General features: G+C 52.1%; 1 protein-coding gene and 1 non-coding gene across 3 annotated transcripts in view; both read right to left on the bottom strand.

Moving 5' to 3' along the window:
• Positions 1–21,987, bottom strand: part of ST8SIA2 (ST8 alpha-N-acetyl-neuraminide alpha-2,8-sialyltransferase 2) — a 62,815-nt gene extending 40,828 nt beyond the window's left edge. The window contains exon 1 of one of the 2 annotated variants that reach the window (XM_045560432.1): positions 21,802–21,987. In XM_045560432.1, coding sequence (XP_045416388.1) covers positions 21,802–21,899 — 98 coding nt within the window. In that variant the 5' untranslated portion in view covers positions 21,900–21,987. The remainder of the gene's footprint in view (positions 1–21,801) is intronic. The other variant, XM_045560433.1, reaches the window with a different exon arrangement.
• LOC123645505 lies at positions 853–991 on the bottom strand. Its single transcript, XR_006737617.1, has one exon. It is a non-coding gene; the product is annotated as a small nucleolar RNA U109 (small nucleolar RNA).
• Positions 21,988–24,677: the final 2,690 nt, after the last annotated feature.

Here is a 24,677-nt window from a genome sequence, read left to right as displayed (position 1 = left end):
TAAAACTGTCGGTATTTCTCTATGTTCACACCCAATAGGATTTTGTTCAGCATTACTGTCTACAGTTTTTCTTATAAAATGATAGTTTTATAAAATTTCCAAACAAAAGCATTGTTGAATGAATATATATATATACATGTATATGTATATATTTCAAACTAAACAGCTTCTCTCTTCCCACCAGAGTTCCACTCTACCTAAGAGCGATGCCTCCACCATCCCAGGTGACAATTCTTGTCTCAGACAGGCAGGTTAACACGCTTCCCTAGACGGGGACACAGATTCCCAGACACTAATTAAAAATATTAACAACTTTATTCTCTTGAGCCCCACCCTGCACCACACACTGTACCAGAGGCACATAAAATTTCTTATTTCTTACTTGGTTTTAGAAATAGGACACCCGGGCTCAAAAAGGTTAAGCCATTTGCCCAGGGTCACCGAGCACATAAGCCAGCAGAGCAGGGACTTGCTGGTGGTCTGCATGCAGCCAAACCTCATATGCCTTGCAGAAAGCTGCCCCCTGCACCCAGCCCCTCACCTCCTGCTCAAAAGTATCTAAGACACAGTCGAGGAGGCGCCAGAGCACTAAGAGGAAGCAAAGGTCACTCAACAAATAGCTGTGAGACACTCGGTTAGCTAACTGGGAAAACATTCCAGTTAGGCTCTCCACTCGCACCACACCAATAAAGATAAAGTGTGACCCGGCCGTTAACAGCCATGCTTAGGAACGGTTTTATATGAAAAGTCATTCAATCCTGCATTGTCCAGTTATTTAGTGTCCATTACTGACCGTCACTGGGTCTCACGCTGCAGACACATTGTTAACCTCAGCTGTCATTTTTCCCTTTTTATTGTCGCAGAAATATACTACCAGCAAACCTTAACCAAGAGGTTGGCAGCCCCGGAAACTCCTCATTTCATTCCCATCACATGGTACAGATAAATCCACGCTCTTTAAAGAGAAGCAGCACGCCAGTCTGGCATGCCACGCTTTGCTCTTGAACCTGCCTCGAGGGGACTTGAAAGACCTCTGCCTCCAACTTGGTTTTCTTCCCTCTCTTTTGTCCCCGTCTTGACTGGCCGGCATTCAGAGGCAGCAGCCTGTGAACGTCAGCCGCAGCCCTTTCATGAGAATATTCCTGGAGGGCACTCAGGTTGGGAAGGACTTTGAAGCGTCACTTTTCTTCTGGGTGTTTGATATGTCCCCTTGCCCACTCTGCCTGGTCCCAGGGAAATGGCCACTCCCTCTGCTCTAGCGGCTGTGGCGGTCACCGCTCAGGAAGCCTCGGTGTCAGATGGAAGGAACATGGATGGGACCACCAGGGAGGGGACTGGAGTTCTCATTCCTGATGGGTTTTAGTTTTGCAGCCCTAGTCCTCGCCAGGTCTTGATGTCCTTCTCTGTAAATCAGGGTCCTGTTGTAGGATTAAAACGACAAGCACCGGACAGCCATGAATGCCGGTTGCAGTATTGCGAAAGGTGGTGGCTACGGCCCTTCGGAACAGAACAACCAGTTGCCGCGAGTGGAGTCTGACAAGTCCCCTTGGAACAGCTGTCCTCAGGGAAGTTGCTTTTCAACAGTGCAGGCCATTAGGGAGAAGTAAGCGGCGGAGGAAGGAAGGCGGAGTGAGCTAGCAGGGTGCTGCTGCTGCTGCGTTCAGGGGCGGCGTCTGGGCACTGTCCCGAGGGGAGGTCTGCGGGAGGTCAGACTCGGGCATTTTCTTTTCTTCAGCACAAGAGGCGCATCTGAAAGTCAGGTGGCCGCAAACTGGGCGAGGCGTCCCCAAGGCCCACGGGGCGTGCAGGACTGAACTCCGATGGAACCCTTGGGTGCAGACCCTCACGGCGTGGCCTGGGCCCTGGCTGGGCGTATGCGACCACAGGGTCTCTCTGCTCTGCCAGCGCACTGAGCACCACCCTGGAGGATCCCTCAGGGCACAGACTCCCTCCTCCTCCTCCTCCTCGTGGCAACCCTTCCTCCAGGATTCCCTCCTCCCCTGGGTGTTGAGGGTGCTGAGAGTGCACCCTTAGCACAGGCCACTCAGCACCCGACCTCTACTGCCCATCTGTGTGCTGGTGACGTCCTGACCTGCCTCTGGCGCCTCCTGGCTCCAGGTCACAGCACTCCTGGGTGTCTCTGCACAAGCTCCTCCCTCCCTGCTCTGTCCCAGTGTCCTCGCAGGGAGTGGCAGCCGCACCAAGTGCATCTGGGATCAGGGCGGAGTCTACGCTCCCCACGCCCCCCTACCATGTGCCCCCTTCAAGGGTCTCCAGCCCTTGGATTTGAGCTCACTCACCTGTGCAAGGCAGGTGCGGGCGCCCGCATCCGCGCACCCGGGATCCCTGCCGTGGCCTCCGTCTTATCTCCCTGTGTGCAGAGGCCGCTGCTCTGCCTGCCCCTCCCAGGTGGGACCCAGCTTTCTGAAATGCAGAGAGCAACGTGTCTCCTGCCTTGAAATTCTTCCCCGGAGCGTTCAAAATCAAGTTCAGATTCCTTAGTGCAGCACAGAAGACCCTTTCTGAGCTGTCCCTCTGAGGACAACTTCTACTTTTCCACACATCCGCCTTCTAACTCTACAGAGCAAGGGACAGTTTCTGGAACGTGTGAGTAATCAGTTCACAAAGTTGTAACTTTGAATACTGTGGTCTCTCTCAGGAATCCCTTGTTCTATTTTTCAGTTGCTGAATTTAGTTTATAAACTGCCAGCCCCAGGTCATACTGGGCCTTAATATGTATTTGGGGGCTTGCCTAATGTAAACCTTTTTAAAATCAGAGGCCAACATTTAAAACTCAAGAGACTAGTCATTATAAAATGTCTTAGTTTCTGCCTCTTTTTGAACAGTCAGACGATCGGGCACTATGGAACCGCAGTAATTGCTGGAGCTGAGAAGCAGCAGTGTCTTCTGGTTGTGTGTATGTGGGGTGGGGGAGCAGATGCTACATTTTTCCACAGTCCACACCTCTCCCTACTGTCTTACACTGAGCTGCTTCACTTATGCATGTGACCTGCCAGGATCCTTAAGGCATTTGAGTTTGAGACTCCTAGACTCACCCTCCTACCAAGTAGCAAAATTCAGCTCATGTCACCTTCTTCACAACTTCCCTGACTCAAAGCCCCTCTTATGCCTGAGGACATAAGGATATGGCAGGGGGTGCTAGTTTCTTGCTTCTTCTCAGTGACCACTGACAGATGCTTATTGATAAAATCAAGCAGAAGCAGAAGGAGGAACACCCGGGGCACAGTCCTATTCCCCCAAGTAACGTTCAGAAAATAAAAGTGCTGGGAAGAAGAGCTCTGAGCTTCCTAAGACGCTGGACGAGGCTGCTTTCTTGACTGAAAGCTTGCTGATCCACCACCTGATAGAACAGCACGAGGAAGCCAGCCTGGGCTCTGGGAGGCTACTCAGCCTCAGGTGTCTTCAGGTGTCAGCGTGGCCTCCATCCCCACCCCTCCCACCTGTGTTCTGTAGGTGCCCAAGGCTCTGGGGAGCACAGGGGGGTGGGGGAGGGCTTCTCCATGAGCCGCTTCCTGACTGCCTCAGGGAAAGCCCCGAGACGGTGCTCAGAGTGGAACCAATGAACTCCAGCCATGTTGATTTAGGGCTTGGAAAATGACGGCATCCAACCAATGTCACTGTAGCTGGTGGCAGGTTGGGGAGGGGCAGGGCACAGAGAGGATGGCGGCCCCCAGGGCTGTGCCAGGTTGATGCTGGAATCAGGTGTCTGAATTGGAGACTTGGGAAGAACCTTGCTTGGATGGACAGTGTCAAGAAGAGTAGTGACCACCACAGTGAATCCTGCCTGGGCTCTGGTCACGTGGCAGTCCTTGCTGTGAACTTCCTCCTTTCCTCCCCGACCCAACCCTGGGAGCCAGGCATTTTTATTCCTCCCGTTTCACTTAGAGATGTTATGCATCCTATCCAAAGATTGACAGAGAGGAGACAGCTAGCGGCAGGATTCGAACCCGGCTCTGTCTGCAGACTGTCTCCTAATTGAGAACAGGATGCAAAGGTGAGGGTGGGGCAGGGGTGGTCGGAACCTGAGCTGAGTCAAAACTGGGACTCTGTGTAACAGGAGCAAACTGACAGACACCAGAGGGCAGGGCAGGGCGGCTCCTGCACCTGGGCCACCACCCCTGACTCCAGAGCCCCACCCAGCCTGAGCGAAGAGGGGGAGGTAAGGAGAGAAGGCAGAGACCTGGGGTGGTGCCCTCTGACCTTATCCTATCCCCTCATTCTTGGTGGGGCTGGCCCTATGCTTTGTGTCCCCCAGATCCTGACAGGAGGTTCAGGCTGTGCACAGGGCTGGGAGGCTGGTTTCTGTTCTGAACACCCCCAGGGGAGAGGTGCAAACATAGAATTAGCAGGTCCCTTGCCCCTTTGCTTTTCCCACTGCCCTGAGTATCAGCACAGACTCCCAGGGCAGGCTGGGCCTATTGGCCCCCAGGGTCCTGGCTGGTGCCCCGGGGACAGTGGCTCAAAGTGTCCTTGAGGGCTTCACCTCTAGGGCTGCCTCAGAGCCTCGCCCTCTCCCCACAGCTCCTGCTGTCAGTTTCTTACAGATTTCAGGAAAGAAGGCTGGGGTGGAGCGGGACAGTCTGCTGCTCTTTGGGGTTTAGAATAATCCAAAGGCAAAGAGAATTCTTTCCTGTTGACCTCTCCATGTGACCGCTGTGTCCTGAGAGTGGACAGGAGATTTAGCCCTGTTTTCCTGAACTGATCTTACGCTCTTGTAAAACACCCAGCACGGGAAGGGCTTTGTCCGGGCACATGTGGAAGGGGGCGATACTATGGGCAAGTGTGGGGCAAAGGTGCACAGAAATCACCCACCACCTGGCAAGGAGGAGGGGAGAAATGGGATCGAGCCTCTGTTCTCTTGACAAAAACGTCTCTTTGATACAATACTGTAAAAAAAAAAAAAAAAGGGGGGGGGGGCAAAAAATAACACGAGCTTTGGTGTGATCCCTGCTCCATCTTAACTAGTGGAGTATTCAAAACAGAGTTTCCTCACTCCTTAAAACAGGTAAACTGTGAAGAGCAAAAGAAATAGTGAATACATATAAAGAGCTTGGCAGATGCTGCTTTTACTTTATTTTTGTTGTTCTGATTAAAACTTTTCTGAGCAGAGAGTAGGTTAGGTCCAGTTCCCCTGCCTTCCCTTTTTGTTCCAATGCACGTGTATTTAATTCAGCACCTACTATTGCGTCAGGCACTGAGCTGGGCTCTGAGGTCACAGTATAGATGGAGACAGATTGATTCCAGTTTGGAGGAGCTTCAAATCCAAATTTGGGGACATGAAACAAACACACACAAACATCCCAGCAGAGGAACAGAGTTAGAAACGCCTCCCTGTGCACTGGGTGGCACTGAGAAGAAATCACATGAGAAGCAGTGACAGAAAATAGACTGCATGACTACTCGGGAGAGGACATGGCATTGTCAGGACCCCTCAGGATGAAGGGCAGCCAGCCTCGCAAAGGGCTGTGGGAGAAATGTCAGGGCCGGAGGGGCTGCACGGGCCATGGCCCTGTAGGCAAGAAAGAGCCCGATGGGTTAGTGGATCCCAATCTTCCCACCTTCTAAATCCACGATGGTTCTGGGCCCTCCTCACCCCAGCAGATGGCCCCATCTTTGTCCTCCTCTTCTCCTCCCCATCCTGTTGCTTGGTCCCATTTTCTCCTCTCCCCCTTTCCTTGTCCCTCTCGTTTCTTCACCCTACTGTTGCAAATGCACACTTTCATTTGTACAATATTCCCCTCCTGCCTGTTTCCACCCAGTCTGCTGCTTCTTCCTTTCCAAACCTGCAGCAAGGCCAGTCTCTTCTCACTGCCCCTGGTACCGGGGACCTCTCTGTGGGATCTTACTTCACGCCACCATCAAGGAGGTCTCTCGGGCATCTCCAGGGACCAGCTGACGACCTGGCCCCATGTGGACCCTCCTGCCAGGAGCTCTTGCCCCTCTGGCCTCTGCTATGGTCTCCTGGTTCCCTCTGACCACCCTACTCTAAGGCCTTTGCTGCCATGGTGTCTGTTTCCAACTTCTAAGTTAGGGCAAAAACCAAGGCTTAATTCTAGGGTCTTTGCTACTTTAGGGACTTCCTCTGCATTAACAGCTTCAACTACATCTCCCCCAGGATGGCTCCAGATCTCCGTCTCCTGACTTCGCTCCTAAATGTTATTCTCTTATGGGTGGGTCCCTGGTTGCCCACCATCTAGGTGACTGTGCACAAGTTGTTTCCCATCTCAGGGCCTCAGCTGTTGTACCTATTAATTAAAAGTGGGTGGGCATGCTGGCCTCTTAATGTCTCTACTTGCTCCAATAATTGGTGAGTCAGTGATTTTTCAATGTCTGCATTTCCACACATAGATGGACTCATCCTCTTAAAGTCATGTTTAAAACCAAACTCACCACAGGATCCCAGAACACAGCCTCCCCTCTGGATTCCTGCACCCGCAGTGGGCTCAGCTGCCCTCCCAGGCAGCACTGACCCCCCAGGGCCGGAGTGCTGTCATTTCTTCCCTGGAACCACCACTCCCTAACTCTCTCTCCCTTTCTATTGAAAACACCCCAGCCTAAACCTCAACGCCACCCCCGTGGGATGGTCTGGGTGGTCTTCCCAGCCCCTGTCCCCTCTAAACAGTTTACATATTCTCTGCACAGACCTCCTTCAAAGCACTTCAAGGGTCCCAACTGCCCATAGCAGCTCTTCATAAGCTTTGAGAATCCTTTGAAATGTATGGATCCTCTGCCCAGAAAAACGCCTATAATTTCAAGAGATTCTTGATCTCCTGAACCTTATCACAGACTCTTAAGAGATCTCTGCACCCCAAGTGAAACCAAAGAAACCCCCAAAGAATCAAGTCTGAGTCCCGCAGTCCTAAGAGCCTGGCCCCGAGCCCTCTGTCCTGCCGTACTTCCCCGCACCTCCAGGGGCTGCCAAACCTCTGCTCCAGCCAAGTCATGATGCAAGAATCTCTGTTATACACTGGGGACTTCTTTGGTCCTGGCCATAGTCCTCATCTGAATCACCAACCTCATTCTTTTTCCAGCTCGGTCCTTCCTTCAAGTCCCAGCCTGATCTTGCTTTCTTCAGAAGTGTCTCTGCAGTCCCTGGCTCTTTATGGGGACTCCCTCTTTGGAGGTCCTGGAGTACAAATCATCAGTACCACGAGGACAACATTGTCATCTCTGTTTCTGTTACACAGCAGGGCTCACCACGGAGGGCCAGGACGGCAACTAGGCTGATACACTACACACAGAGGTGTGTGTTGGTGATAATGGATTTCCCTGACAGCAGCATGAAGAAGGCTTCCCAAATCCCCACATTTAAGTATGCTTGAAAATAGCTTTTCTACATCCCATTGCATACACTCATGTGCTTTTTAAAAATATGGTACATAGAGCATTGCTTATCCAGAACACTGATCCTGCTGTGACATGACAATTCTCCAGGTGAGACTGAGAGGTGAGCAGGATGATGCTAGGGACCCTGTCCTGCAAGTGCACCACGCAGTGTCATCAAGATGTGGAAGTGTCAGGGGCAGCGTCTGGCATGGAGTAGCTGCTCAGTGTGTTAGTTTGTCTTCCTCTGCCCTTTAGCAACCTTTTATTTTTACTATAGAGCAGGTGGTAGGTGAAAATAGACCAGCACCTATTTATTGCCCTGCTCTAAAATTTCAGGGCAAGAAATTTAGAGGCATAGCGAAATTATTAGCTATTTCCAGTGAGGCTAAAACTCCACTCAACAGGGAAACTCCCTGAGGCAGCTACACAGTCCTGTTTGTCTAGAGCTAGAGAAGACCTGCGGCTTCATCGAACCCACATTTTATGAATGGGAAAACTGAGGCCCAGAAAGGTTAGGATGTGCCCTAGCTGGTGGCAAATACACGACCAAAGCCAAGAGCCCCAAACTCTCACCACCAGCCACGTTCCTCATCAGCACACAAGAACTCTCCCCGACCAGACAAACTCTGTGCTGTGCTCATCTGTGCATGTCATCAGCATCCTGTGTAGAGTGAATCGGATGCATTTTGGTCACATGTAGCTTTGTGATGACTGCACATGGCTCACGGTACCTGACACAAACCAGGGGCAGGGAGGGGTCCTGACCCTTTTTCTCTGGGGGCACTGCGAGTGCCTTGCCAGGCTGCTGTGTCTGCACCTAATCAGGAGCAGACTGGCTTTCCTAGCAGACTGGCTCATGTCACATAGTCTATGCTGGTGACACTGCGACACTGCATAGTTATTGAGCATTTACCAGGTGACATGCACTGGGTATACAGAGATGAACAGGACAGACATGAGCCCTTCCCTTATGAAGAATCATCTAGCGAAAAAATGAAAGGAAAAATAAAAGAACAAAAGTAAATATACCATCACCTAGTCCAGACAGAACAACACTCTCCGGTGGCTAATCTCTGCCTATTTCCAAGACAGAAAATAAAAACGCTGCACAATGGGACTGTGATGAAGACAAAAAATCCAGAGTCAACACATATTACTTTATTTTATCTCAATTGATCTCAACTCCCAAATGTTTGAGCTTCAAAAGGTAAGATTAGGTACCGTTAAGCCAGCCCAACCACCATTGATTTGAAAACCCTGCTCCATGCTACAGGATTGAGGAGGTTGCAGACTCTTATTAATCTCCTTGTTATCAGCTTGATCTCAGCCTGCCAGGAACCAGCTTGCCTGATTCCCAATTCTGGCCACATCCCTCCAGTCCTCTGGCTTGTGTGTATGAGGCGGAGGCCACGCAGCCTGTTAGGAAGTGTGAATCAGCCTGCTAGGAGTGTTTACTGAAACTGTGGCCCGGTCTTCCTTCGTGGAATTTGGAGCCAAAAGCAAAGTGGGCTTCATCCATACATAAGATGCAGCGCAACGGATTTCAAATCAGACAACTAGTTAATACAGCCCCGCCACATTTTCTCTCCTTTGGCCATGGAGAGAAATATGTAAATGATCCCAGAAAATCGGGGAACTCGAGGAACTAACTCCCTTCCCTCCCTGCTTTCCCCATTCTCCAAATGAGCACCTCAGGTCTGCCAGGCAGTGTGGAAGGAGCTGGAAGGATGGCAGGGCATGAATCCGAAACGGTCCTGGCCCTCACGGAGCTATAATCTTGCAGGCAGGAGAGACAGCACAAAACAAATACGAAGTGCGTGGAGAGGGGCCAAAGAGAAGCAGAGCGCCCCAGAGGTCTGCAAGCTGTGGCTCTAACCTAGTGGTGCTGCAGCGGTGGGGGGGGGGTCCTCTTGGGCGAAAGCATCCTACCCCCACGGCAGGACCACCTTCTCTCTGAGGAGTGTTGGTGCACATGGTTTAAATCATTCATCAGATGGTTTCATTCAAGGATTCTTTTGTTGTGTGTCGGACCATTTCCCAAATATAGTGACAAATTGTTTCTGTAACTAGGTACCTCTTTGGAGGATCAACTCACTCTGCATAGAAGTTCTGCAAGGAATCTTTGCTCCACTACCACGGGGCAGAAGTAAGCCTGGCATATCACTGCATAAACTCCAATGATTTTCAGGGTCCGCCTTCATGTGTTTTGCTAACTAGACTTTATTGACTTAATACTTGATTCACTTAAATGAAAACTTAAATGAATTTATCACAAAAGGAATCTTTATATCACTACCATAAATAGAATACCAATATCTCCTGCCCTAAATAGAAAGTGATGGCAAAAATAAATATAATTAAATCCTTGGCTTGCAGCCTGCCCACAGGCTCGCTTTATCTGGAGGAGCAGATTGGTTTTACAAGGCTCCCCTAGACTTACCTCCACCACCCCTAGAGGCCTCCCCGCTCCACTCCTCTGCTTTCTATAACTGAGAGTGGAGTCTGGACTTAGCCTGCAGGCTGGGCAGGTCACCAAATCCGCTCAGGAACCCCCAGAACTCTAGGGAACTGTTCTTGCATGTGCCAGCCGTGAAGTGGGGCTGTTTGCCGTGTGAATGATCACATCCCAGCCAAGCTCATTAGAGAGCTTAATGACACAGCTGATGAGTGCTTCGCTGTCCAGCTTCTCTAGAAATTTCCTTCGAGTGCTCCAGCGCTGGGTCAAGGGTGTTTCTGGACACATTGCAGCCTCCTTAGGCTTATTTAATAAATCAATTCAACCTGTGGTTAAGATTTCTCCTCACACTACCTTCTGCCTTGGGCCTCGTTTGGAAGGGCAGAGGGAGAGAAGCAGGCTAAGCCACATGGCCAAACCCCGGGCACCGAGGCACATGGCCAGCTATAGACCGTGATGAAGTTCAAGTGCTTTTTTTTACTAAGCGGTTACTCCACCTGAGTCTCAGTTTACTTGTCCACAAAATGGGGTTTGCAGGGGTTTTACAATAAATGTGTGAAACAATGTATGAAAAGCTCCTGTGTACACGCAGGTACCCAACAAGTGGCTGCAGTAAGAATCATTGTTCATTTTGCGGACATCCACTTAAAGGCCGCTCTCGGCCAACTCCGTGATGGGCAATGGAGATACACCGACAAGTTTCCCCTGGTAAGATGGGCCAGGGTCACAGCCTGGAGCGGGGCTCTGCAGAAGGCACGGGAACCAATCGTTGCCACTAGCAGAGTGTGTGTATACATTACCTGGGGTCTTGTGACAGTGTAGATTCAGATTCAGCAGCTTTGGGTTTGGGGTAGGGCCTGAGATGCTACATTTCTACCAAACCTCCATCCGGCACCCACGTTGCTGGTCTGAGGGCCACACTTTAAGTGAGAAGGCTCTAGCCCAGTGGCTCTCAAAGTGTGGTCCTCAAAAGGGCCAACAGCGTCCACAGAACCGGTTAGAGATGCAAATTCTTGGGCCCCACCCCAGACTCGTTGAATCAGAAACTCCAGGGTGGGGCCCAGCACTGGGTTTTTAACAAGCCCTCCGGCAGGTTCTGATGCTCTCTCAAGTTTGAAAATCAGTTTGGCATTTCGCGCCTCCAGGAATCCTCCTGGCTTGCTCATTCCTGCTGTCTTTTGGGAATCTCGTGGCTTGAGCCTAAAGGGGAAGAGACAGCTGCATCCCACCTCTTTCCAGCCCAGAAGGAGCCAAATCTCGGGAGCTGAATTTTGGGACTGTTTTCAGGTGCGCCCTTGAGCCAAAAACACTGCATAGAGACCACCCCTGCGCAGGTGGTAAAGAAAGAAAGGGGCTTCCGGGAAGCTGCATCAGAGAGGGGGAGGGGTCTGTGCTGTCCTGGCCCCACCTGAGTGTCCCCATCACTCTGTGCCCTCCATGCAGCTTACGCTCTTACGAAACCCTATGGGAACCCCACTGAATTTACACAGGCCGCCAGGCCAACAAGTATTCAGAGTGGCCAGAGAAAAAACACGTACCTGCACTTTCCACAATCCCAAGTCCCAGCTATTTGGGCCACTTCCAGCAAGTGTATCCAAACATTCACAACAAAGTCATGGTGTGTTTTTCTAATTCTGCGTTTATATCCTTCCTCTTTTTTTCTCCCTCCATTCCCCCCCCACCATGCTTTTTGGCACTATATTATTTTTAAAATTAAATAATACACTGATGTTGCTTTGTTTAAAACCACATCTGTGCTCTTAAAATAAATCAGTGTGTCCTGAGCACCTGCCAGGCACTCTTCTGGCTGCTTCTGTGCGTGCGTGCGTGCGTGCGTGTGTGTGTGTGTGTGTGTGTGTGTGTGTGTGTGTGTGTGTTTAAACTAGTAAAATGCACATGACCTAAAATTTACCATCTTAACAATAAGTATCAATTCCAATGGCATTAGGTACATTCATATTGTGCATCTATTACCACCATTGGTCTCCAGAACTCCTTATCTTGCAAGACTGAAACTTTATATCCATTAAACAATTCCCCATTCCCCCTCCCCCAGCCCTGGAAACCACCATTCTACTTTCTGTCTCTGTAAATTTGACTATTGTAGGTAACTTATGTAAGTCGAGTTCACACACTTATGTAAGTATTATAAACTTACATACAAATTTGTCCTTTGTAACTGGCTTACTTCACTTAGCACAATATCCTCGATTCTACCATGTTGCACCATGTGTCAGAATTTCCTTCCTTTTTAAGGCAGAATAATATTCTGTGTATGTATATATATGTACACACACACAGACACACACCCACCCCACATTTTCTTTGTCTATTCATCTGTCAGTAGATACTTCTGTTGCTTCCACCTCAGCTACCATGAATAATGCTGCCAGGAACACGGGTGTACAAATATCTCTCTGAGGCCCTGCTTTCAATTCTGTTGGATGGTACAGTATCCCCAGAAGTGGAATTGCTTGATCTTATGGTAATTCTACATTAAATTTTTTAAGAAACCATCATACTGTTTTCCTTAGTGATGGCACCAGTTTACATTCTCATCATTTGTGTTTTATTTAATCCTCAGAACACTGAGTTGGATATTATTAATCCCATTATACAGAATAGGAAACTTAGGCTCAGAGAGGTAAGCTCACTTGCCTGAGGTCACACAGGTAATGTGTTCTACCAGAGCCTAGAGCCTCAATCTGCTAATAGTAGCTTCCAGTTGCTCCAGGGGTGTGGCCCACTGTCCTGAATCATGAGCCAGCTTTGAGGAGAACTTGTCAGTCCTTATAAATAGCAGAAAAGTAAGGCTCCAGGCTGGGAGAGATGAAGACCTAAGTGAGTCATTCTGACACTCTGCTGGGGGATAGAGCCATGGTGGGTGGCTCTGGCCGGCTGGGGAAGGGGTCATGGAGCTGTAGCCGGCTCCACCACCAAAGCTGGGCCATCACTGCTCTTTCTTTGGGAGGCCATCTGTCAGCATGCCCTTGTGTCCAGCTGGCCAAGAGGCTCCCTGCCCAGGCCAGGCCAGAACACCGGGAGTTTCTCCTTCATCTTCCTCTTTGCTTCTGCTGGGAACTAAACGTTCTGATGAGGGTACAATTTGGGCATCATCCAGAGTCCACTTAAAGTCAAGTCCCAAATTTTGGGAACCTCCAGAGGTGCAGACGGAGGGCCTACACTGCTTACAGGAAAACAGCAAAGGAAAGTCACCTGACCTATCAATTTACCAACTCATTTTTTCCAGACATCTTATGTGTCCTGCCTTCATTATTTAAGCGACGCTGGCATTTACCAAGAAAGAAGATGTGAGTTAACCCTGGGTATCACTACTCCGAGTGCAGCCAATATTCTCGTTCTTGAAATTAGAGCTGGAGAAACCTAATAACAAGCTCCCACACCTGGCTGGGCAGAGCCCAGGTGTGTCTGCCCCTTCCTTGGCATCTGCTGAAGTGCTGTGCCCAACGGTGACGGCCACCATTCTGTCTGGGAGGCGATCTCACATCCATGAGTCTCTTCCATAGCCTTAAAAAGCTTCTAGCGCCCCTTTGCAAGCTCGGTGTGGTACAGAAAACGGGATAGAGCGCAGGAGGTCTAGGGCAGGAGGAATGGGAGCAGGCAGCCAGGTAACCTCAGTACAAAAGAGTGGCTGAGAGCAGGTGGGCCATGGAGTCAGGCGGACCAGGCTGGAATCCCAGCTTCTCGTTTTCCAGCTGTGTCACCTTAGTGAGTCCTGGAACCTCTCTGAGCCTCCATTTGCTCATCTGCAAATGGGTGAACAGGGTGGCTGGGAGGATTGAGGGAGATGTGAGCTCTCGGCAGAACAGTGTTACCTGCAGGAAATGGGGCTCCCACGGCTTCCTCTCTCCCTCCCTTCCTTGCCAGGCTGCACCCAGCGTGGGGAAGCTGGCAGCACCAACCCTTCTGTCTTTCCCCAGAAGAAAATTCCTCCAGGCCTTCATCATTTGTGTTGTTTTTCTTCTCTCAGTATCTCTCTCTCTCTGGTAATGAGAAGGTCAAACCAATGCTGTACTCCAGAGCCACTCTGATGGGACCCGGGAGGGGCAGGGAGGTGGCCGGAGGCAAGGGCAAGCGGGGGCAGAGGCAGAGCGGTGTGCCCGGTCTCCATCCCTCATTAAGGGGTTTCAGAGCTGGCAACCCTAAATTGCATTGATCTTTTTGGCTGTCACATCCCATTATGGCCTGGGCTCCATCATGCTGTCCCTTATGGTTCCTTCAGCAATGCTGCATCCCAGGTTTCTCTCTCCCACAGGCCTTTGGGTTTTCAAGGTTCACCCCTTGGAAATACGAGCATGAACAATTTCCCCACCTGACATCATTTTTGGATAATTATCCTTGTTCCCTGGAGCCTGGGTTCAAATCCCAGCTCTGTACCTTACTAGCTGTGTGACTTCGGTTGGGTTATTTAACTGCTCTGTGCCACAGTTTCCTCATCTGTAAAATGGAGATAATAATAACATAGACCTCATTGGATTGTTAGGAGAGTTACAGGTGTGAATACAGCTAAAGTGGTTAGAATGTCATTTGGCACATAGACACACGCAAAAAGCGACTTGTTATTCTCTGCTGGCATCAGACTCTACGGGGAAAAATATGTGAGGAGTGGGGCTTCGTTTCCCAAAGCAAGCCCCCCAGTGTGCTTGTTGGAGGACCCAGAGCCCAGACTATCAGATTGTAAGGACCAGTAACATGTCCAGGAAATTGGCACTGGGGTGTTAGGATGGGGTTACTACCCTTCTCGGCCAGTGAGGAACATTATAGCTACCATCCCCCTCTTTCATAAAAGAAAGGACATCTTACTACCCCAAAGAAACACAGAACATCTCAGAATACAGAAGAGCTCTTCTCCGGCAATGACAGCTGGCAACTTGAAACTATTAATAATGACGACTACATTGTGCTTTTTCTTTTCTTTCTCCTTTTGGGTCACCACCCATCTGTACATCAGCATTTGAGCACCACTGACCCAGGGGTTCTTTCAACCTCCCACCATGGACTAAGAGGCTAGAGGAGGAGGAGGAAGAGGAGGAGGAGGGGAGAAGGGAGGGAGGAGGAGAAAGAAGACGGGGAATTGTTGCATTGAAACTGAAAAGGGACCAGGCAGCAGAGCTGAGTCCCTCTGTGTTCCTCCAATAGTAACACAAAAGTGCTGGGAAACCCTTTGGCAGAGCCAGAGCTTCATGCTCACAGAGCAGTTTGAGAACGCAAACGCCCACCCACACGAGGATTCCCGAGGGGAGCAAATCAGCATCCCAAGTGCTGGAAAGTGCCGGGCGGAGCCACGGCTGCCAACATATAATCCAGACACATGTCATGTCGGGGCCACTGCTCTCTCCCCAGTTGGAACCATTCCCTCCGAGCCCACCACAAAGTCAGTGACAGCCAAAGCTGAGAAAACAGGGGGACCAACAGGTCCCCTCAGGACACCAGCGGCTTCCTAGCAGGGTGACGAATTGTAGGCGACTGGGGAGAATATAAAACCAACCCAGCTGCCACCGAGGAGAGTGACTAATCTTGACACTCAGGGACAAGCCTCAGCACTGGAGAGGTGGCAGTCAGGCAGCCACAGGGGATGGAGCCTCGCCCCGGGGTGCCTCCTGGGGAGATGAGCCTGTCCCTGTCCCCTGGCACCTGACTCACCCGAGTGGGGCATCCAGGTTCCTCTCTCTCCCCATCTGTCTCTCGAACTTATTTTTGCTTGTGACAGCTGAGAGCGATGAGGCTGCTGAGCTCATCCAGGGTCCACGCAGCTGCCCCAAGTCTGGACTCATCGTCACGATCCCCTGGTTTGACGAGTGTTTTAAAATACAACACCACTTTAAAGTGCTTAATAAGCAAAATCTCTGAGATGACACACACGGACCTGACGTCACGTTTCTTAGTCTCTCAATGTCTCAAAAACTCAGCTTCCAGCGTCCTTCCTGGGGACAGACCCTTGGAAGGAAACAGCTGGCCCCAAGTTCCTGGTCTTCTCTCAGTGCCGGTATGGCGGCCCTGAAGGTGACCAAGGCAGACAGAGCTGGCTCGTCCATCCTCTCCCAGCAGAAGGAGGGAGGCAGCCCCGGTGGCACTGTGGGCAGCAGAGGGCTAGCAAGGGCTCTCTGGAGAATCAAGAGCCGGGCAGAGGCTTGGAGTCTGGGCTCTAGATCTTTGCTTTCTATCCAAACAGGCACTGGGCAAACACACCACTGATCCTCCTCCTTTACAAACCAGAGAGGAGCTTTCATTTCCATTGGCCCCCAACATTCTGAGACAATAATGTCACAGCCAGACTGTGTTCTTCGCTGGGCTGTGCCTTCCATGCTAGATACATAGGAAAAAGTGGATCTTGGATCAAGTGGAGGATGTGTAATTATTATTAGAATCGTGTGAACCTCTTGGGGCAGAGGGGCTGAGTGCTTATTTTTGCCATATCCTAGACCCATGTTTGTTGATTCAAAAAATATCTTATGGCTTCCTTCACTAAACCATATACTCATCGCCTGGGGCTGGAGAGAAAGGATAGATGAGGCATAATTGTGGAATCCATCTCCATAGGATGCTGGCATAATGTGTGCTAAGGGTGCACATAGGAGGGCATGGGGGCTGGGAAGGCTTTGCAAAGGAGGTGGTATGAGGCCTTAGCCTTTAAGGAGGAGACAGAGCAGTCTCCTGGGAGGAATGACCAGGGAGGAGTGGGGGAGGGAGGAGAAGGCAGGAAGAATAGTTGAAGGAGCGTGTTTCACAAAGGAGGATTGGCATGTGCAAAGGCACAGAGGTATAAAATCATGGTATGCTCTTTGGAACTGTGAGGAACATGGAGTGGCTGGAGCCCCAGGGAGGCCAGGGAGAGAGGCAAGGGCTAGATTACGCATTGCTTTGTATGCCCTTCTGAAAGCAATGGGAGCCTTTCTAGAATCCACTCTCTCTAAGAAGTATTTATAATTTGCAATTTATAACATTCCCAATTTGTGAAACCTAAAACAATTTTAAAACCTAGCAACCCTGCTTTACAAGGGGAAAGAGGCCCTGAGTGGTGAATTGGTTTCTAAGATGGATATCTATTTACAATTTAAATTTGATGCTAGGAACAGTTGGCAACAAGGACTTGGAGGCAAGTGAGTTAAAACCAGCTCCTATTTTATCCTCCAATCATGTCTATACTTGAGTGAAGTACACCAGGACTGGGGAGAAGAATGGACTTTAAAAAAAAAATTGCATCTTGCATCGCCTTGAGCAATCACGTAGGCTCCTTACAGCGTGCCTGGACTGCACCTGCCCAAGGTCATTTTCCCTCCCATTCACCTGCACTGGTCCACTGAACAGCGCACTCACCTCACTCTTGGCTGGCGGCAGCCGTTGCCACCTGCTCAGGGATCTAGGCTGATGCTCAGAGCTAGTCCCACCTCATCTAATACTTTCCCAGACAGGGCCTGATGTTTGGCTGCAGGGAACTAGGAACCCCAGCCACGATGTACTGGGCAGCATCAGTTCCCATCGTTCAGATGTCCATTCTAACAGGATGGTGTCAGAGAGGGACCATTTGTTAAATATCTTTATGATCACCCCTGCTCCAGATGCCCAACAGTACGGCGTGCAGAATCCAGGAAGGCCCATTCCATTGACATCAGAGTCAGGCTGGCAATGGACCAGGAGCTTTCCCTCCTGCAGCAGCTTTAGTCCAGGGCTCTGCCTGTTAATGCCATCCTGTCTTCTAGCATTCGCACTGAACTCTGTTGGACCAGAGTGATGTTCTGAAGAGATGAGCCCTGAGTTCCCCTCCAGTCCTCCTCGTCCATCTTCTCTCTTGCTAAACTACTGAAGGGGAAAGTCAGAAGGCCAGACCAGGCTCTTTGTTTAAAAAAAACTCAGGGCATTTGGAAGAACTGTGGGGGATGAGTTAGGAAGACCAGTCATGAGAACCATTCCCCAATATTAGGGCAGGGGGAAAAATAATTCAGAGGACAGGGCAGTCTAGCATGTCGGTCAAGACTATGTAGTTTGGCCTCCCATGGAGCCAGGGTCAAGCACTTGCCTTACCACTAGCAAGTTATACAACCTCACCGAGCCTCAGTTTCCTCGTCAGTAAACTGGGATGGCAACAGTACCTCCCTTAGAGGGGTTTGAGGGAACCTAGAGGATCGAGTGAATGAGTGCTTCAAAGCAGTTAGCACAGCGTGTGGCACACAGCGCTCAACCCATAGCAGCTCTTAGTGCCACCAGTACGTGACCTCCAGGTTGCCATGAGGAAGCAACGTGTTAAAGTCTAGAAAGCACTTGGAATGCTCTTGGCTCACAGCAAGTGCTCAATAAATGCTAACCATCCATCATCATCATCTTCATCATTGTCATGATTGCTATTATTATCATTGCTAGTCACTCATCTCCTCTTTAACCAGAGTTCTCTAACTCCCTTACGGGCAGAGAAGCTCATTTGGGGACTACAGCATTGGGCTATCAAAGAGGAGACCTGTGCAAGCCTACCCCGCCCTTAACCAGTCAGGCTGTGACCTTGGACAAGTGATGTTACATTGCAGAGACAAATTTACCCTAACTGATAAAAAAAAGAGGGGAGGTTTCTATAGGGGGAGCTCTATGCTGCTTTCCTGTCCTCAGGCTCTGTGAGTCTCAACTTCGCCCAAGGATGCCACTTGTGCCCATCACTGCGGCAGACCTGGAAGGATAGTCATCCAACAGATGTGTATTAAGTATGTCTTCCGTGTGCCTGGTTCTGGGGACACCAGCGATGGGCAAGACAGCCATGTCTCACACTCCCCTTGTGGAGGTTACGCTCAGGATTAAAGCTCCGGGGACAACCAGAAGAAGGCTAGCTTACAACTTGGCCCAACGACTCTAAAACGTGGGAGGCTGCAGAGTGGGTCAGAACCTGTTCTACCGCAGCCCCATCCAATTTCTGGCTTAGAATTTGAATTCACTCCTTGGCCACCAGGGAGGACTCTCTGGGTGCTTTGCAGGGAACTTATCTTTCCACGTTTTGTTTTCTCATTCAGCCCCATCTGAATGGGAGCAAGACAGTCAGAAACGGAACTCTGAAAGTAATCACTTGGCACAGGGGACATGTCATAGGAAAAAGCCCCTAGAAGAAAGCCCCGCTCCTCGCCACACAGTGTATAACTCCCCAGGCAGGCCGGGGCCTCCGAGACTACCACATTAAAAAGCCTCATGTTATAAGAAAGAGAATCAGAAAAGTGAGCCTCAGTTTTATTCCTCCAGACAACACAAATGTAATTCACTTTTTTCTTTTACTTTTCCTTTCTTAATCCTTGGAAATTTTAGCCCCCAAAGAGGTTCCTTCCGTCTTTCCTTCCTTCCTAACAGACCACAAGGTCCCCACTGTCCACTGCCCGTCGCAGAACCGTTGTTTTCTCCCAGGGACCAACACCGTTAGGTAATTTGTAATCCTCCCTAGCACAGGTTGAGAGCAAGTTGGGGGAAGGGGTGGTGCAGGGCTGGGGCAGCAGCAGCGTGGTCTTGAGTATGATTCAAGGTCTCCAGAAGGCATGCTGTGAGGAACACAGAGCCCTCTCCACACCCTCACTGGCCACTGTGCCAGGGCACTGATGGGCACAGAGCCCAGCTGCTCAGAGTTGGGGTGGTTCCAAGGACTAAATACGTGACTGTGTGTCAAACCCTCACTTGCAAGCAGACAGAAGTTGCTGTTAGGATTCCTGAACGCTAGGATCCCACGTCTTTCCTCCCCTAGCCGTGGCAAATCCCAGATGTGCCTCCATTCCTCCAGGTTAAATATGTGTGGGGCCAGCCATGGGTGGGACTAGAGTGCTGGTCCCAATCATACGTTATGGAGAGTGTCCATCCACGGCAGCTACATCAGACTGGGAGAGGGGGGTGACTCAGGCTTGGGTCGGGACTGCTCAAGCCAGAGGACGAGAGGCAACAGAGGGAAGAAAGATACCATAGAAGATGACGTATTTGACCAGTTTGACAATGTTTTCCTAGAATCAGCCCAGGCAGGGGCAGGATAAAAAGAAATAGGGACCTCCAAGTGAAACAGGTCCCAGGGGACACACCCACAGGAGAAGAGCACTGTGTGTGTGTGTGTGTGTGTGTGTATGTGTGTGTGTTTGTAAATGCCCTCCTTCTTAGCCCAGGCCTTGGAGCTTATTTCTCAATTCCCTGTTGGAACAAACAATCTGAGGTGGGAGTGCATGCTTCACAATGCGTTTGGCAGGAAAGTGCAACATTATGTGCAAAGTGATCTCCGGACAGCATTTTAAAAATTAAAAGTCCCCAGCATGTAGAAGGTAGTTGGTAAAAGTTCAGTGAATGGAGGAGCTAAGGATGCCTGCACCAGCACAGCACTTATGTTTTCACAGCAGAACAATGGGCAGCTGCTGGTCCTCCCCTCGCACCCCGTCAAAGGTGGGCAAGACATCTGGGCCAGGCAGGGCCCGCACGTGAGGGAAGAAAGCAGGGAGCCCGGGGAAGGCCCCCTCACTGCGTGTTCCGGCACCCCAAGACGTGGCTTGTCTGATTTCCAGCCACATTTTTGAGGCGAACAGCTACGGAAAGTAGCATGTTTATCTCCGCGTGGGAGCTGGTGGCACATCGTGTATTCACAGAACAGCATTTGTGAAAGTTTTTGGAACTCTTGGGGAATCGGAGAATGGGAGGAGAAAGAGGCAGAGGGAGTGTGGAGTTCACGGAAGGAATTCTGGGGAGACGCGCAGAGTCGGGAGGAAAGGAGAGAGCAGGAAGTGTCACTTGCCCCAGGTTTTGGTCGTTAGGGTCTTGGCATCCTGGGCCCAAGACTGGCATCTCCCTTTGGAGGGACCTGACAGCGTGGCGGGCCCTCAACTCTCGCTGATGATAAATGAAATAACAAATGGGACAAAGGAGGGACGCACGCGGGGCGGGACTCGTGAAGAGCGCTTGGCTGGGCACAAATCCCATAGAGGAAGGGACTTTCTGCCCTGAGACCTCACCTTCTCCCTACCCAGGGCCAGGACGCTGTCCTTCGGCCTCCTCAGAACCGCGGCTGCCTTCCTACCTGTCCTTCGCCCTTTAGAGGTTCTGGAGAGGGGCCAGGCCCGGCGTGCAGGAGGCTGCGGGGCGGGGCACAAGTCTCAGCCTCCGGGACACTCCACCGGTGCGTCCCGCCCCGCAAGTGCGCGCTCCAGGAAGTCTTGAGCCGCGAGGAGCGGGCGCTTGCGGCACCGCCCCGCCGCCGGAGTGATCCGGAGAGAAGCGAGGGCGAGATCGCGCGCTGGGGGCCCAGAGCCCACCGGGCGACGGTACAGACTTCCCCGAAAGGTCTCGGTCTCCGCGCTGCGAGCGCACAGGGACCCGGGGTCGCCCGGATCGCTGCAGGTTGGCTGAGCGTCTAAAGCCAGGCAAGGGCGGGGGTCTCAGCCCAGCCCCGCGCGCCCCGTTCTAGCGGTGCCACCCCTACGCCTGGTTTCTGGGCCGGCGGGAGGCGCGTGTGCCTGTGTGTACCGGGGACATTCTCCTTCCCCGGAGCCCGTGCCGAGCCCCCGCCCTCCGCTCGGGCCTGGGGAACCCCTCCCCCAGCTTAGAAATCCCCGCGCGCCCCCTGCCCACTTTGCCAAGGCGAGAAAGCGGCCGAGCTGGAGACAAAGAAACTCCTGCCTCCCTCCACTCTCGGCCCCTCCGCCCGCGCGAGACACTCCCCGGCGCCCTCCCTCGACCCCGGCGACACTGCGCTTGGACACGCCAGGAAAGGGGGGAAGGGTGGGTGAGTCCGCTTCCCGACGCGGGCCAGCTGGGGGCTGCCCGTGAACCCCACCCGGGGACACCCCACAGCAGCCGCGCCCCCACCCTCGGCTCCCCAAACCGTCCCGGGCCCCCAGCACCACTACCCCTGCCAAAACCTTCCCCACCTCTCCAGCCAAGCGACAGGGGGGCGCGGCGCACACAAAGCGGGTGGAGGGGAGAGTACGGGGGGAGGGAGAGATCCCGCCAGGGCTCGTGGCACGGGCCCGGGCGCAGCTATTTACCCGATTTCTTCTTCGATCTCCGAGATGTCTGCGAAGATGAGGAAGACCACGAGCAGCGTGAGCGCGGCCAGCATCCAGCTCCGGAACTGCAGCTGCATGGTGGGTTCGCGCCCGCCGGGACCCACGCGGGCCGGCGCGAGGAGCAGGGGCTGGAGGGCGCAGCGGCGGGCGCCGGAGCCTCCGCGCGCAGCGGGTCAGACACGCTGCGCTCGGGGCGAGTCCGGGCCGGCGGCGGCAGCAGCGGCAGCAACAGACAGGGGTTGCTCAGGCGCTGCGAGCCCGCTCGCTCCCTCTCCGCTCCCGCCCGCCCCTCCCCTCTCCTCCCTGCCCCCGCCCCGCGCCCGGCTCCGCGCGCAGTTTGACAGCTTTGCTCCGCGCCTCTGCTCCCCTCCTCCCACCAACTCCAGCGTCCAGCCTCTCGCCTTCGCTTCTCCCGCCTGGCTTCGTTCCGTTCCCGAGGTGCCGGGGATGCGGCGGGAGCCTGCCACTCCCGGCCTGGGGCGGCTGGGCTCGGGGCACCGCGTGCCACCAGGTACCGAGCTGAGCCCAGGGAAGAGCGCGCACCGCCTGGAGCACCCGGACAGCTGGCAGACGCCCTCCCTCGCCCGCTCTTTGTCCAGCGCCCTCGCTTCCTCGCAAAGTTTTCCCGACACAAAGACCAACACCTGGGGACAGCCCCCAGCGCGCGCCAAGAAGGCGGTTTCAGCCAGACAGATGTTTCAGCAGTTGACGAATTAGGAGTGGAAGTGGGGGAAGGTGAGGGGAGAAGAAATACCCAAGACAGGCCAACTTCGGCAGAGATGCTGACTGCAATTTGTGGGCGAGGTGCTCAGTCAGAAATCACTCCCTCCACGTGGTCATCTTGGTCTCCATTTATAGGCCCGAGACTGGTCCAGAGAGCTCTCCGAGTTGCAGGTCAAGGCAGTCCTGGCTACAACCCTGGGCTGCTGCTCCAGTGGCTTCTCTACCTACAGTGGCAGACTCAGCGCCCGCCCTGCCTCGGCCCTCCCGGTGCTGACTCTGGTTGGCCTTCATTTCCCCAGCTCTTACCCTCACCTAGCAAGATCAATAACCCCCCGGAGTCCTATCTTGATCAAAAAGCCTTATAGAAAAATATGGAAGAGGTAACGCTCCCCCATCCCCCGCTGACTATTGTGCGCTTTCGCAGCCTTAGACAGTTTAACTCAAATTACGTTTTGAACCAACCATTCGCCTGGGGTGGGAAGGGCCCCATTAAGTTTTACTGGAATTAGATAATTACCTTTTTTTCCCCCTTGCACTAATTGTAACAATCCCTGAAATCGGGAAATATAACTTTTGAGACATGATCCTCTGGTTTATGAAAGGGTCCTTGGGGTGTGAGTGTGAGGGGAAGAGTCCTGCTGGAGAAGCTGGATGGAAGGTCCTGGCTGCTGGTAAGCACGGGACAGTGAGGGGACGGGCAGGCTGGCTGTGCCCCCAGCACCTCTCAGAGGGGTTTGCAGAGAGGCTGGCAGCAGCCAAGTCCTTTCAGGGTGATGCTGGGGACATATGAGGGCCTTCTGATTTCCCCATGGAAGCACCACCAGTGGCTTGTCCTTTCGCCTCTAAGGAGGGGCAGGAAGGAGGCTTCCAAGCTGGGGGGCTGCTGGACTTTGTGACCTTAGGAGCCAGGAATTCCCATCCCCCTGCCTAGAGAGCAGGATGGGGACGAGGCACAGAGTGGGAGAAAGCTCCGCATCACCTCCTCTGAGCGCTGACAGATGTCCACCCCCCCCACCCCCGCCCCCAGTAGGGGTGCACTGATTCCCAGCCAGCCCTGCATTTCTTTCCCAGCCCCTGGCCAAGTGTGTGCACCTCTGCTCCTTTCCCGGAGAGCTCCTCAGGAGCATGTTTTTCTTACGTTGAGACTTTCTGGTATTGAGAGCCGTGTTGGATGTCATTCTCCCTGTCAGAGGAGGGGACACGACAGCAAAAGACTGTTTCTCATCAGTGCAGCCGGCCACGTGGTCCAACCATCCTGTCTCGGAGTTTGTTGAGCGCCTGGAATCTTTCCCTCTGTCTGGCTTGGTGGGGGTTTAGGAGGTGTGGAGTTGTTTTCGTTATCACTTTGTCTTGTTTTTCTGAGGTAAGTGGTTGGGACAACTGAATAGGCAGGGTAAGAACAGGGTGCACCCGGCATGCCACTTAACATTTCAATCACTCCTCCATTCACTCCAACACTCAGCAATATTTACTGAGCACCTACCTTGTGCCCTCCGTGCTAGGGGCTAGAGATACGCAGAAGAGAGAGACACTTCTAGCTTCCTGCCCTCTAGTGGCTCACTGTTCATGAGGAAGACAGACCTGCAAGTGTCTAAGTATGATAGGGGATGTGAGCTACCCGTAGAGCTAAGGTCTCCTGACTAGTTTATATTAATAATTGATTAATAAGATCACCCAAAAGAGCAAGAAGAAGCTGGCCATCCTCCTCCTCTGGTCTCTGCTCCTCTACCAACTACACCCTTACTAGGAAGAACATCATGGAGGTTGCTGTGATCATCCGGTCAGATAAACCTCATTTCTATAAGCACTATCACAGCTGAGTCTATTTCTGTTTCCTATTAGGTGACCGACGTTCCTATCTGAGGCTCAGTCGTCCTCCTTTGCACCCACCAGAGAAGGGTCATTAGGAGTGGCCAGGAAACAGTAGAAAATTTTATTGAACAGTTCCATCCCTTATAGAGAAATCCTTGTAACCAGACCAACAGAGCAATGTCCCTCAAATACATCTGCTGGGAAGTAGAGATAGCTTTGTAAGGTAGAGGCTGTCCTTGAAATGTGAGTCGTAAAGATGGGATTTTTCCTGGAGAGTGATGGGGGATCCCTGTGATTGTTGACTGTAGAATGCTGTCTTT

The sequence above is a fragment of the Lemur catta genome, chromosome 9, assembly GCF_020740605.2.
Source record: "Lemur catta isolate mLemCat1 chromosome 9, mLemCat1.pri, whole genome shotgun sequence".
Classification (NCBI taxonomy): Eukaryota; Metazoa; Chordata; class Mammalia; order Primates; family Lemuridae; genus Lemur; species Lemur catta.
Note: the sequence above shows the minus strand (reverse complement) of the source record. Positions and strands in the feature narration are given on the sequence as shown.